The 12,712-nt window shown below is 48.9% G+C and overlaps 1 protein-coding gene across 2 annotated transcripts in view; it reads right to left on the bottom strand.

Moving 5' to 3' along the window:
* Positions 1–12,712, bottom strand: part of KCNN3 (potassium calcium-activated channel subfamily N member 3) — a 180,702-nt gene that overhangs the window by 27,577 nt on the left and 140,413 nt on the right. For both annotated transcript variants that reach the window (XM_082650005.1, XM_082650004.1), the window contains exon 4: positions 3,754–3,895. In XM_082650005.1, the coding sequence (XP_082506131.1) occupies positions 3,754–3,895 (142 nt within the window). The remainder of the gene's footprint in view (positions 1–3,753; positions 3,896–12,712) is intronic.

The raw sequence follows: 12,712 nt of genomic DNA, 5'->3' as shown, positions 1-12,712 counted from the left end.
AGCAAATCCATGACTCAGACTTTTGCCTTCAGAGGTGCCAAGTCCTGAATCCTTTTTGACACCAGCTGAATTCCCTGGGTCTTCTCTGTCCAACGCTATTTCCATGGGAGGGCTGTGGGAGGGGAGAGGGTTCACCTCTAATGAGGTCGTACTTGCCAAGGTACGTGGTGAGCAGAGTACAGGAGTGAACACAGAGAGGAGCGGCTGGCCTGCGGTCAGCATGCCTAACTCATCCATAGATCTGGACCCAAATCAGAGACCCAGTCTCCTCCACTCTGGTCCTCCTACTCCTTGTTTCCAAGAGACATTTTCCAGCTGGAAAACCTTAGAGTCTCAAAAAACAAGTATCCCAAGGGGAAAAGTATGAGGTGTACTTAACTAAAGAAGCAAAAAATAAAATAAAATAAAACATAAATGAAAGTGACAAATGGAGGAGGGAAGCCTGGAGGATTTACAGTTGGATTCTGTTTCTGCAACAGATACCATGTAACAACTAAAATAACATCAATTGGTTTGAAACCAAGGTGTTTCAGGGAGAAGCTCATCCTCTAAAACTGACATTAAGCAGATGTCTTACTGAGCCCTCTTTTTCCCTCCTCCCCAAATGACTCAATTCGTGCTACCTTTTACTTCATCATCCCTTTCCTTTTGCAGTTCAAAGAAGCCTCTCTCATGAAGCCTCGGGGAAAAGCTCAGTGACCCCCACAGATATCCTGGAAGCTTTTGTCTATTTGTCCCTAACTCATGAAGGGTCCACAGAGTGAGTCCAGCTTCAGAAACTGGCTATATTGAAATGGGATTCCTACCAAGGAGTCTTGGGGGCCCAAAAGTCTTCCAGATGCCTGCAGAACCAAAAAGCCTTCAAAGGCCCATTCTGGATACTAAATATTGCCAGTTTTCTCTCTGCCTTGTAACTGTCATCATAAAATTCTTTATGGAAAGATGATGCACTTTGAGATACCTGCTTTTGTGGGTGAAATCTCTCAAACACACCAGGTCTGTGCCAACAACGTCAAGTTGTTCAGACAATTATATACCCTGCTTAATGGTTGATAATTACACCGTTACTGGGATTGCCAAGAGAAAACAATGATTAAGACTATTTACAGCCCGCACACACAAATTCTTCCTTTCCCTTCCCGAGCAGGCCTTGCCTTGGCCTGCCTGGTGTCCATGGTAACCAAACAGGAAGCCCTACCTTTAGTAAAGGCACTTGCAATAATAATCAGGAGATGTACAAAGTGTCGGGAGTCTGGGAGAGGGGAGGAAGGGATTCTCAGCCATGCGAAACCCTGGAAAGGAGTGACTCAGCTGGAAAAGTCACATTTGTTAGTAAAAATGCCACCAGGGTTCCTCACTGTCAGACCCCAGAGGGAGGCAGCTGATTTTAATTTGGGTAAACACACTGACAATGAGAGGAGGGGAGCTCCCCGTCCCTGTCATAGATAGGTGTATATTTACGCAGCAGGGTTTGTGCGAAAGGAGAAGGCAAAAGGCATGTGCTGTATTTTTAATATGGGGGGTGGGTATCGGTTCCTCCTCACTTGTTTGTTCTTTCCACTTTGATCACACCTCTCTCCACAAGAAACAAACACTCCTTTCCAAGGAGCTGCTACAGCCCCAGCGGTGCTGAAGACCACACCCCAGGAGAAGGCAGGGAGGGGCCCAGGGGTCCTGCCCACCACCCCCCCCAAGCCGCGCCAGCGCAGAAGCCCGGAGATGCAGGAGTGAAGGACCCGGGGAAATGGTGGCTATGGGGCCGCTTCTTGGATGGGGCACAGCTCCGTGCTGAGAGGGCGAATGGCTGGTATTTAAAAATAACGGAGGCTCCACGCAGGGCCATCCACCTAGTGGCAGCCCGGCTCCGTGCGGGCCTGGCTGAGAGCTGGTGCCGAGGCACAAAGCTTGCGCCCCACGAGCGGCTCTGAGACAGGACAGCTTTGGCCTTCGGGCGGCATTTCATTCCCTTCTGGAAGGAAGAATCATTCCTTGGTTTCCTGGTGACAGCTGGAGCTGTGCCAGATAGACTCCTACTAACCGATGGGAGGTATTTGTTCTGAGGCCTTACACTTACCCGTGATTTACCCCAACCCCGGCGCTAAGCCTTTTCTCATTAACTGCTGCCCAGGACCTGCCAATATTCACCGGCTCTGGATTTCAGTCGAAAGGGGAGAAGACGGTGTCCAGTCGTGACATGGCAGCGCTGGACCCCTCCTGCTCACCAGCCCCACGGCCCCAGGCCTCTGACCCTATGGCCTCTGCTGCTCTGAGCTGCCTTGTCACCGAGATCAGTCCCAGGAGGCCACCAGGCTGGTGAGGGCTTAACCCCCTTCCCACTGCAGAAAGGAGTCACTTCCCTTTCAGAAGGAGGGTCTTTTGTGTCCTCCTGGAGAAGTGGGGGTGGTGACTGAAATCTGAGGGAGCCCTGGAAGGATTTTGATGATGGGGGGCGCAGAGAGGGCCCCCTGGGGAGGGCTGCCGTAACCAGCCGCGGAGACCTAGGACCAAGTGACAGGCCTCCTGTCCACCCTCACCCCCACGACACCCAGGCTTAGCTGCCCGCTCCTTCTCTGAGCCTCGGCTTCCTCTTCTGAAAGGAGGACCCGGTGTGTTTATTCTGGACTCTGGGGTTCTGGGAAGGAGGTCAAAGAGCAGGGCTGCCTGTCCTGGCCAGAAAGCACAGCAAGGAGACGAGCCCTCACCCCCGGCCAGTGAAGGAGTAGCGGCGGCAGGGACGCCGAGGGCTCGCCAGCACTGAAGGCGGCGCAGCTCCTTGTTGCTGATGGAGTGCATTAACACAAAGCATTGCAGTTTATCCCCATCACCAGCCAGGGAGGAGGGTAGAGCAGGCCTCCCATCCGCACTTTGTACTCGAGCATGCTGAGGTCCAGCAGGCTAAGTGCCCTGCCTGGAGTCCACAGTGAGGTCATGGGGTCAGAGGCCTGCGGCTGTGGGGCTGGTGAGCAGGAGGGGTCCAGCGCTGCAGCGAGCAACAGGGACTCAGACTCTGGGGTCCAACTCCCTACCCACATCTCTCCCAAACTCCGTACTGTGTGGCCATGTGATGGGCACGAGTGTGTGCAGGGGTGGGGGATGGCAGGGTGATGGGCGGGAGGAATATACACCTTGAAAGGAGGCAGCACAGCTGCTGGACACCTGGGGAGAGTTGGGGATGCAGTCACAGGCTAGCTGGGTGCCAACTCTGGGAGGGAACTGGCACTCGGAATCTGGCACCTCAACATTTGGATGCAGAGGCCAAGAGTTGGCCCAGGGCCATGTCATCAAACCAAGACCGAACCAGTGGCCAACCCAGTCTAGGACACGGGTCTCTCATGGCCGGCTCAGTGAGCTCTAGCTATACTCTATCAGATGTGGTACCAAGGTCTGCGGGGCCCAGGCGACAGGAAAGAGGACAATGAACTTAAGCCCTGATGCTCACCGGGGCTGGTGGATGGGAGCAGAGGGTAAGACCCACGGCCAGCTTCTCTCGGCCCATTTCTGGGGGGCTAGGAAGAGGCCATTAGCTGTCAGGAACCGGGACATGGTCCTATCTTAGACAAGGAAATGAAACAGTGAGAAGCCACGCAGATTTCACATCCGCCTTTCTACGTGCAGGGACACACACGCTGGCCTGTTAACTAGCAGCTGGCCCCGTGCCCGGATGAGGAGGGCCCCCTGCGCCCACCATAAAGGCGCTACTCCTAGCAGCATTCGGTGGGTGGGGAAGGGTAACTGGCCGAGGCAGGTACTCACCATGATGCCCGTGAGAAGACAGACACCTTTCCCACAGTATGTGTGGGGCACCATATCCCCATAACCAATGGAAAGGAATGTGATAGAGATGAGCCACATGGCACCCAGAAAGTTACTAGTTACGTCCTGCTGGTCATGGTACCTGCCGGGGGGGAAGACAGGAGTTAGTTAGTGGAACTGCCATTCCCGGGAGTAAAGGCTCTGGGCAAACCTGGACAGAGGAGGAAATGTGACATTTTGCTGAGATGGAGACAGCAGCGATGGTGGCACACGGATCTCTTCAGGAGACTGAAGCTGCCGCAGCTCTGCCCACCCAGGTCCTGCCTACAGTTCTCCGTCCATCCCCCCAACCCCCCACCACGAGCTTGGTCCCAGCGGTAACATGTTTCGTCATGATTTGCACCATATCACAGACGTCCTTTCAGTAAAATACCTTTGGATGAAATCATGCAGTAACAAAATTTAGATTTTCCCTTCCAAGCTGACAGTCTAAATGTATGTGGATGTGATTAATCTGAAATCACGAGCTCCTGAACAAGGAAAATGTCAAAAAAAAATCACCAAACGCATTTAGCAATTTCCCCTAAGAAGGCTGATGGAGCCCAAAGACTGGCACCTCCCAGGTGTCTGGAGGGAGGCTGCGGTAGCCGGGGCTCTCTTGGAGCTGTTTCCAGGGGGAGGCTCTGGAGTCTCCACGGAGCCATGGCCTCCTCTTCTGAGCTGGATGGAGGCTCGTGGCTGTCCTGCCCTGGGAGTAAGCAGCTGGAAACGTATCACCACCATTCCCTCTGCCGGATACCCATTCCACCCCATCCTTTTCCTCCCTCCCTTCATCCCCAAACACCAAGGCCCGCTGTGGGCCAGGCTCTGTGCCAGGCACTGAGATAGAAAGATGAACAGGATACAGCCCCTGCCTTAGGGTTCTCAGCCCAGGGCAAGGGTCCATCAAGGATGCAGACATTTGTGAAAGCGTCAGTAAGTGAGTGGACGAGGCACCTGGAGGACGGGAGGGAAAGGGCAATGACCTCGACTCAAATGCAGGAGGATTAGTCAGAGGCTTGAGTTTTCCAGGCCGGCCGGGGGAAGGGAGTTCCAGGCAGAGGAAATGCTCTTATGAAAAGCCAGGGCCCAACCTGAGTGCAGCAGGTGGGCCTGGCTGCACCTGGGGTGGCAGGGCAGATGAAGGTGGGTCCTTTCTCAGAATGTTCTCTAACAGGATGAACCTGAATGACAGGGATATCACTCCTTGATAAACTCTTCCCATCAGCCTCTTGGAGGCCACTGGATGGGAAAGGTGAGATGGGGCCAGGGAGACCAAACCATCCTGGTTGGATAGAGCAGAAAGCCATTTAGGAACCTTAATCTACAGAAATGAGTTACCAGCAAGGCTTACATGACGTGCTTGGGATGGGGTCTGGTACAAGGAGGCCCCCAGAAAGTATTAGCTGCTACCGTCAGTGCTCTCCCTGAGCCCCACACCCCCACCAACAGGGTCTGGCGCCCAGTGGGCAACTGACAAATGTTGCTTTTCTTACCCTTACCCCCCGCCCCAGGTCAGGTGTGCTGGCAAGGCTGCAGATACAGGTGCATCTGGAGATGAGCGTAAAAGGAGGCAGAAGTCTGCTAATCAGAAAGGAGGTGGAGGGCACGTAAGTGGGGAACACCAAGGGCACTCTATGACGGATACCGTTTATTGACTCACACTGTATTAGCAGGAGCCACACGATGCAAACTACCCTGTGGCTAGCTAGCACTCTGTGTACAAACGCTCAGATTCTCACAACATCCTGTCAAGTGTTTTTGCAGGTAAGCAACTGGAAGCACAGAGGCATTGAGTGACTTGCCTGAAAACACACAGGAAGTAACCAAAGCAAAGCCCATGCCCTTTTCGCTATTCCTTCAGCATCAGGGAGATGGAAGCGACTGCTGTGTGCCTTGGGGAATGATGAGGAAGTGTTAGCAACAGGAGGGCACCTGGGCTCCAGTAGCAAGTGATGAGGTAGCTATGGAGACCAAGGGTCTGATTTTGGAAGGCCTTGAATTCCAGGATAAGAGGTTTGGATCTGTTCTTAGAGGCCTTGGAAATGATTCTTGGTTCTTCAGCAGATGAATGACAAGATGACATGGCCCACTGGGAAGACTGGTCTGTAGGTGGTAAGTAGACTGATTAAAAAAGATGCAGCACAGGGGTGGGGTAGCCAGGTGGGAAGCAAATGCGCAAAGCCAGGAGGGAGGTGCAGGCAGCAACCTTCATGGCCCACCTGAGCCTGGCCCGAGCAGATCCCGGTAAGCACATCGTTGGTGGGCCGTCCAGCCCCAGCCTGAATCCTCTACCAGCAACTAGAGGAGGGTGGCTTTAGCCTTTCACAGCTGTCTGCACAAGGGCGTGCATGCCCAGAACTCTAGGGGTGACATCTGAAAAGCAGACATCCCTCCCCAAAGCTCTGCTGGTTAAGTTGTCTTACCTGCCCTCCCCTACCTGCTTTGCTTGCTCCCCAGTGATACTCTGTGGCTACCCAGATGGCACCCTGGCTGCCTGCTCCTTCCAGTTGGCCTCATGTCCCCCAGGGCTGCAGTGTGTCTGCTCATCTGGCCACGCTGGAGTAGCATAGGCTGTTGGTGCCCAGGTCTGATCCCCAAGAGGGAGTGTGCCCTGCCCTGCCCCGGGACACCAGCCCCATCCCAGGTCTGACAGGGCCTTGGACGGGCAGCCACACTCCCCATCCCATTCCCCACAGCCCTGGGTCTCTGAAAGGCCCTTGGGCTGATGTGGTCCCCTCCACTCACAGCCTGCTGCTCTTTGGCCAGGAAGAATGGTGGTGACCCTGGCTCTAAGGGCCTGTGCTGAGGTTAGTGGCGGGGATTCCTTCCCTGGAGGGATGGACTTTGGAGTCTGTGAAGCAGCGAGACTCAGTGACAGGTTGAGTGTGGGGACACAGATGGGGCAAGACTTAGAGATGGCTCCATGCCACAAGCCAGCAACAAGCAAACACATGCGTAGAGGACAGCCGGGGTCGTCATCTCCTGGAAGGGGTCTTGGGTCAGGTCTGATGACAGTGAGGTTGAGGCAGTGGGTAGAGAGGAGGCGAGCCTGTGGTCTCGGGCTCAGTTTCCCTGGCTTCGAGCCCCAGCTCCACCTTAAGTAGCTCCACGGCTGTGGGCAAAGACTTAACCTCTCTGTGACCCAGTTTCTTTATCTGCTGATGGGAGGAGTAAGGAAAATAATTCACCAGCAATATTAGCACAGTGCTCGGCCCAGAGCAAGTGCACACCAAGTGTCAGCAATTACCACTACTGCTGAGATTGGTATGTGTTATCAGTCTGAGAAACAATCATACAGTGGCAGGGATCTACAGGTGCAGTGGGTAGAGGGTCCCAGCAGGGAGGGAAGAAGATGGAGGGAAGGATGAAGATGGAGGGAGGGGTGAAGATTGAAGGGGGGATGATGATGGAGGGAGGGGTGAAGATGGAGGGAGGGAAGAAGATGGAGGGAGGGATGAAGATGGAGGGAGGGGTGAAGATGGAGGGAGGGATGATGATGGAGGGGGGAATGAAGATGGAGGGAGGGATGAAGATGGAGGGAGGGATGAAGATGGAGGGAGGGATGAAGATGGAGGGAGGGGTGAAGACTGAAGGGGGGATGATGATGGAGGGAGGGGAGAAGATGGAGGGAGGGAAGAAGATGGAGGGAGGGATGAAGATGGAGGGAGGGATGATGATGGAGGGAGGGATGATGATGGAGGGGGGAATGAAGATGAAGTGGGGGGGATGAAGATAAAGGGGATTGAGGATAAAGATGTCTTGGCATTGAGGCTGGAAAACTATCTGATGAAGGGATGAAAGGAATCTACTGTAAGTTCTTGGACAAAGCAGGGACACGAGACACTTGGTATCTGAGAATGATTCTTCTAGCAGCTACACGTAAGACTGATTAAAGAAGACAGGTCCCAGACAGCGAGAACCTCTAGAAAGTTTGCAGGTACCCGAGGAGAAGCAATGGAGAGACTTGAATGCTGAACTACGGGGTTTGGACTTAATTCGCAGCCTATCTTCTGTGGACTTACTGGCTTTGCTGTGCACGTGGGTCTCTAAAGTCCTCCTTTCTTTGCTTAAACTAGAGTTCCTGAGCTGCTCGGCTGCCCTCAGGACCATGGCCCATCCTATTCATATGTGGGTGGATTCCGAGGTAAAGAGATCAGAACTCAAAGTGGAATTAAACAAAAGCAACCAGTAATGTGTCTCTCTTTTTAAAGTTGAGGTTTGATTTACTGCTTCATTTTTCTCTAAATTCTCTTTATGTTCTTGTGGGCTTCTTTTTCATTCACCATTTAAAATCCCTTGGTGCTAACTATGTGTACTGAGGAGAGGAGAAGCAGATCTTGAGGATGCTATTCATTCATCGTTTGTCAGACTTTGATGATCTCCCCTCTGACAGGGGCTATTGAAGATCTGGAGATGAGTCGGACAGGCACCCTGCTCTCCCGCAGCTTGGAGCATCGTCATGGAGATAAGATACACGTGCAACTCACCAAGCAGGAAGTGATAAGTGAGAGAGCAGGGCTGGTGATTCAGGACCGTGGGAGTGGAGAGGAGGGAAAAATTGTTTCCAAATCTATTCACAATTTTAGAGTGGTTTACACTTGTCACAAACTCACATATTAATCTCACGATATTTTTTGCAATAGAGAATTTTTTGGAGAAAAGAGTCCCATGTTTTTCCTTAAAGGCTAAGGAGGAAAAGGTTGTAGGTATTTTTAAAGGGTTATTATAGTTATTAATTTATCATTAGCGTGTGTGGACTATGGTATTTTTCACTTTTTAATATTATGAAATAAATGATAGATATGGAAGATTGTACAATTGGGTAAAGATGGTAGATGAAACACACATGTTACTTTTGCTCTCTCTTCACATCCCTCTACAACTAACAGTTTTAGTTTCCTGCTTTTAAAAATAAGCAGACAACAGGAATCCCCAGACATCTGAGGAAAGTCTCAAATGTTAAAGACACAGACCAAATCAGTCAATTAAACAAACAAAGAGAAAAGACTCTGGATCAAATACTGACCATTAACAGAGAAGAACTCTTGAAACAAATCCTGTAGTTAACATCTTAAGAGAGATAAAACAAGATATTGGACCCATGAGACAAGGATGGCATGCTATACCAACAAAGTCCTCCCACAGGGCTGGAAAATAAATTAAGGAAGTTTCCCAAAAGACAGTGAAAGAGATGAAAATAGGAGAAAAATAGTGAAGCAATCTACCAATTCAAATACCGAGAGTCTCAGAAAGAGAGAACTGGAAAAAAAGAAGGAGGAGGAGAAAAAAGGAAAAGAAGGAAAGAAGTAATCATTAAAGACATCATTAAAAAATTTCCCAGAGCGGAAGGACACACGTTTCTAGATTAAGGGCCCACTGTTCCCAGCCCAGTGGATGGAAATAGACTCACAGCAAGGCACATTATTGTGAAATTTTAGACCACCAGGGGGAAAAGGGAAGATGCTATGGAGCTTCCAGGGAGACAGAGAGAGGTCAGACACAAGAATCAACAGTCAGAGTGACTCTGGACTTTTTCACAGCAACACTGGAAGCTAGAAGGCCATGGAATAAAGGCTTCAAAATTCTGAAGGAAAATTATCTCCAAATCAGAATTCCAAACTAGCCAAGGCTCTCAAAGATTTGCCTCCTTTGCACTCCTTCTCATGAAGCTACAGGAGGGTGCGCGTCACCAGAGCAAAGGAGTAAACCCAGAAGGAGGAAGCCCTGAGATGGAGGAAACTGGGGATCCACAGAGGAGAGAGGCCCGGGGTGATAGCACCAGGAGGTCCTTGGGTGACGGCCATGCACCAGGCGTGGAGGGCAACCCGTCCAGACTGGAGCAGGTCAGGCAGCTCTGGAAGGTATTTCTCCAAGAAGATGAAATCGATAGAAAACCTGCAGTGCCTAAACATCCTGAGAAGAAATTTAGACAACTGTCAGAGTCTAGAATTGAGTTAGTGATAAATACACAGCAAACTAAGCAAATGAACAAACATGGTAATTAACCAGGAGAAACAAAAAGTTATGCAGGGAAGGAAAAGCTATCATCCTTCACTACAAGGCTCAGCTCTGAATAGAGTCAAATTAGTGTTGGCTGAGCAATGTAAACACCGACTACTGATCTAACCAAAAACGTGATATAATGATGAAAGGAGGATGGGGGGACAGGAAGCGTTGGAGGGGAGGAAAAGGAACTAAATCCTCATCTTCCGCTGTGGGAAGGGGATAGATGATGCCGAAACCAAAGCACCGAAAAGCAGCAATACAGTGTGTTATGAAGAGACATGGAGGAAAAGGTTAAAATTAATTAGCAAAAGAAGGTAAAAGTGCTACCCCTGGGGAGGCATAAATGGGAAAAACTGGTGGAGGACAGCAAATACCACAGAACAATTGACTCTAAAGGTATGCAGCTATAACTTCCATAATATCAAACACAAAACTAAACCAAAGAGAAAAAGACCACAAATATATATAACATAAAATTAAGTTACAAAGCATAAGAGTAAGCACTCCTGAACTCACTGTCCTGTTGACACTACTTGTGCATTTTCTCCATCCTCAGCCTCCCACGTCCCCCCAGAGATCCTCAACATCCTGAATTTCATGTTTGTGTTCTTGTTTTTCTTCACAGTGCTTCTCTTTTAAAAAAATTTTTAATTCTTTAATTTAATTGAAGTATAGTTGATTTACAATGTTGTGTTAGTTTCAGGTTTACAGCAAAGTGATTCAGTTATATATATATATATTTTTTTTTTTTCAGATTCTTTTCCCTTACAGGTTATTACAAAATTTTGAATAGACTTCCCTGCGCTATACAGTAGGTCCTTGTTGGTTATCTATTTTTTATATAGAAGTGTGTATATGTTAATCTCAAACTCCGCACAGTGCTTCTACCTAGCTATGTATACCTACCTAAACAATATATAATTTAGTTTTGCCTATTTCTGAATTTTATAAAAATGAAATCGTACCGTAAGAGTGTGATAGGCAGCCTCTAAAATGACCCCCGGTATTCTCCCTCCTCCTGGGGTATTCACACACTTTTGCAATCCCCTCCTTTTAAGTGTGGGCTGGACCTAGTAACTTGTTTCTAAGGAATAGAATATGGCAGAATATGGCTATCACTTCTAAGGTTGGGTTATAGGAAGACTGTGGCTTCTGTCTGAGAGATCTCTACCTTGTTCTCTTTTGAATTGCTCTCCCTTGGGAGAAGTCACCCAAGTGGTGAGTGAAACCCCTTAAGTCAAGCCTTAAGGTGAGACCACAGGCCTGAACTACAATCTCATGAGACCTCTTGAGCCAGAGGTACCCATTTAAGCTGCCCCTGAATTCCTGATGCATAGCAACTGTGAGATGTTTGTTGTTTTAAGCTGCTAAATTACAGAGCAATTTGTTACACAGCAGTAGATAACTAATACAATGAACTCTTCTCTGAATTGCTTTTTTCTACTCGACATATATGTTGATATATGTGACTACAGTGTATTCTCATTCCTGTACTGTGCTTCATTATATGAACATACCATTATTTATTCATTCACCTATTGATGGACATTTGGGTGGTTTCTAGGTTTTTCCTCTAATGAGCAATACTACTACAAACACTCTTTTTTTTTTTTTTTTTTCCCCCAGTATGCGGGCCTCTCACTGTTGTGGCCTCTCCCGTTGTGGAGCACAGGCTCCGGACGCGCAGGCTCAGCGGCCATGGCTCACGGGCTCAGCCGCTCCACGGCATGTGGGATCTTCCCGGACCGGGGCACGAACCCGCGTCCCCTGCATCGGCAGGCGGACTCTCAACCACTGCGCCACCAGGGAAGCCCAGTTTGTCTTTTTTTTTTTTTTTTTGCAGTACGCGGGCCTCTCACTGTTGTGGCCTCTCCCGTTGTGGAGCACAGGCTCCGGACGCGCAGGCTCAGCGGCCATGGCTCACGGGCTCAGCCGCTCCGTGGCATGTGGGATCTTCCCGGACCGGGGCACGAACCCGTGTCCCCTGCATCGGCAGGCGGACTCTCAACCACTGCGCCACCAGGGAAGCCCCTTACAAACATTCTTAATCATAGTTCCTGGTTGTGTTAGAGTCTTAGGGCACATAGCTAAGAGTGGATCTACTGGTTTGTAAGGCATGTACATATTTAATTTCCTTTGAAAATGTCAAGTTATTTTCCAAAACGGCAGTACCATTAGGTTTCTACCAGCAGTGAATACGTGTTCCTGTTGCTCTACGTCTTTATCAACACATCATCATCTGACTTTAATTTTTGCCAAACCAGTGGGCAAACTGGTATCTCATCATGCTTTTACTTTACATTTTCCTGATAAAAGCTGTGTATCCTTTTATATGTTTATTGGTCATTCGTGTCTCCTCTTCTGTGAGGTACCATTCATGACTTTTGCTCATTTTTCTATTGGTTTTTCTTTTTTTCTAATTCATTATAAGAGTTCTTTATATAATTCTAGATAAGAACTTTGTCAGTTTATGTATTGCAAATATCTTCTCCCAGTTTGTGCCAGGTCTTTTTATTTGCCTTATAGTACTTTTGATGAACAAAAGTTTTAAATTTTACTATAGCTGAATTTATCATCCTTTTCATTTATAATTAGCAACTTGCATAATTTTTTAAAGAAATCCTTTCCTATCTGCAGTTATAAGACTTTCTTTTAAATGTTTCTAAATGTGGCCTTTCACATTTAAGTCTTCAATTCACCTGGAATTGATTTTGTGTGTGGTGTGAGGTAGGGATACAACTTCATCTTTTTTCATATGGATAACCAATTATCCCAGGTCCACTTAACGAGTAGTTCATCCTTTCTCCCACTGAGAATGCTACCTCTGTCATACAGATTATATATGAAAGTGAAGCTATTTCTGGGTTCTCTATTCTGTTCCATTGGTCTATTTGTCCAACCCTGGAGTTAC

This window comes from Grampus griseus (assembly GCF_964374135.1).
Source record: "Grampus griseus genome assembly, chromosome: 1".
Lineage (NCBI taxonomy): Eukaryota > Metazoa > Chordata > Mammalia > Artiodactyla > Delphinidae > Grampus > Grampus griseus.
The sequence above is the reverse complement of the archived record's forward strand: the minus strand, read 5'-3'. Positions and strand labels throughout refer to the sequence as shown.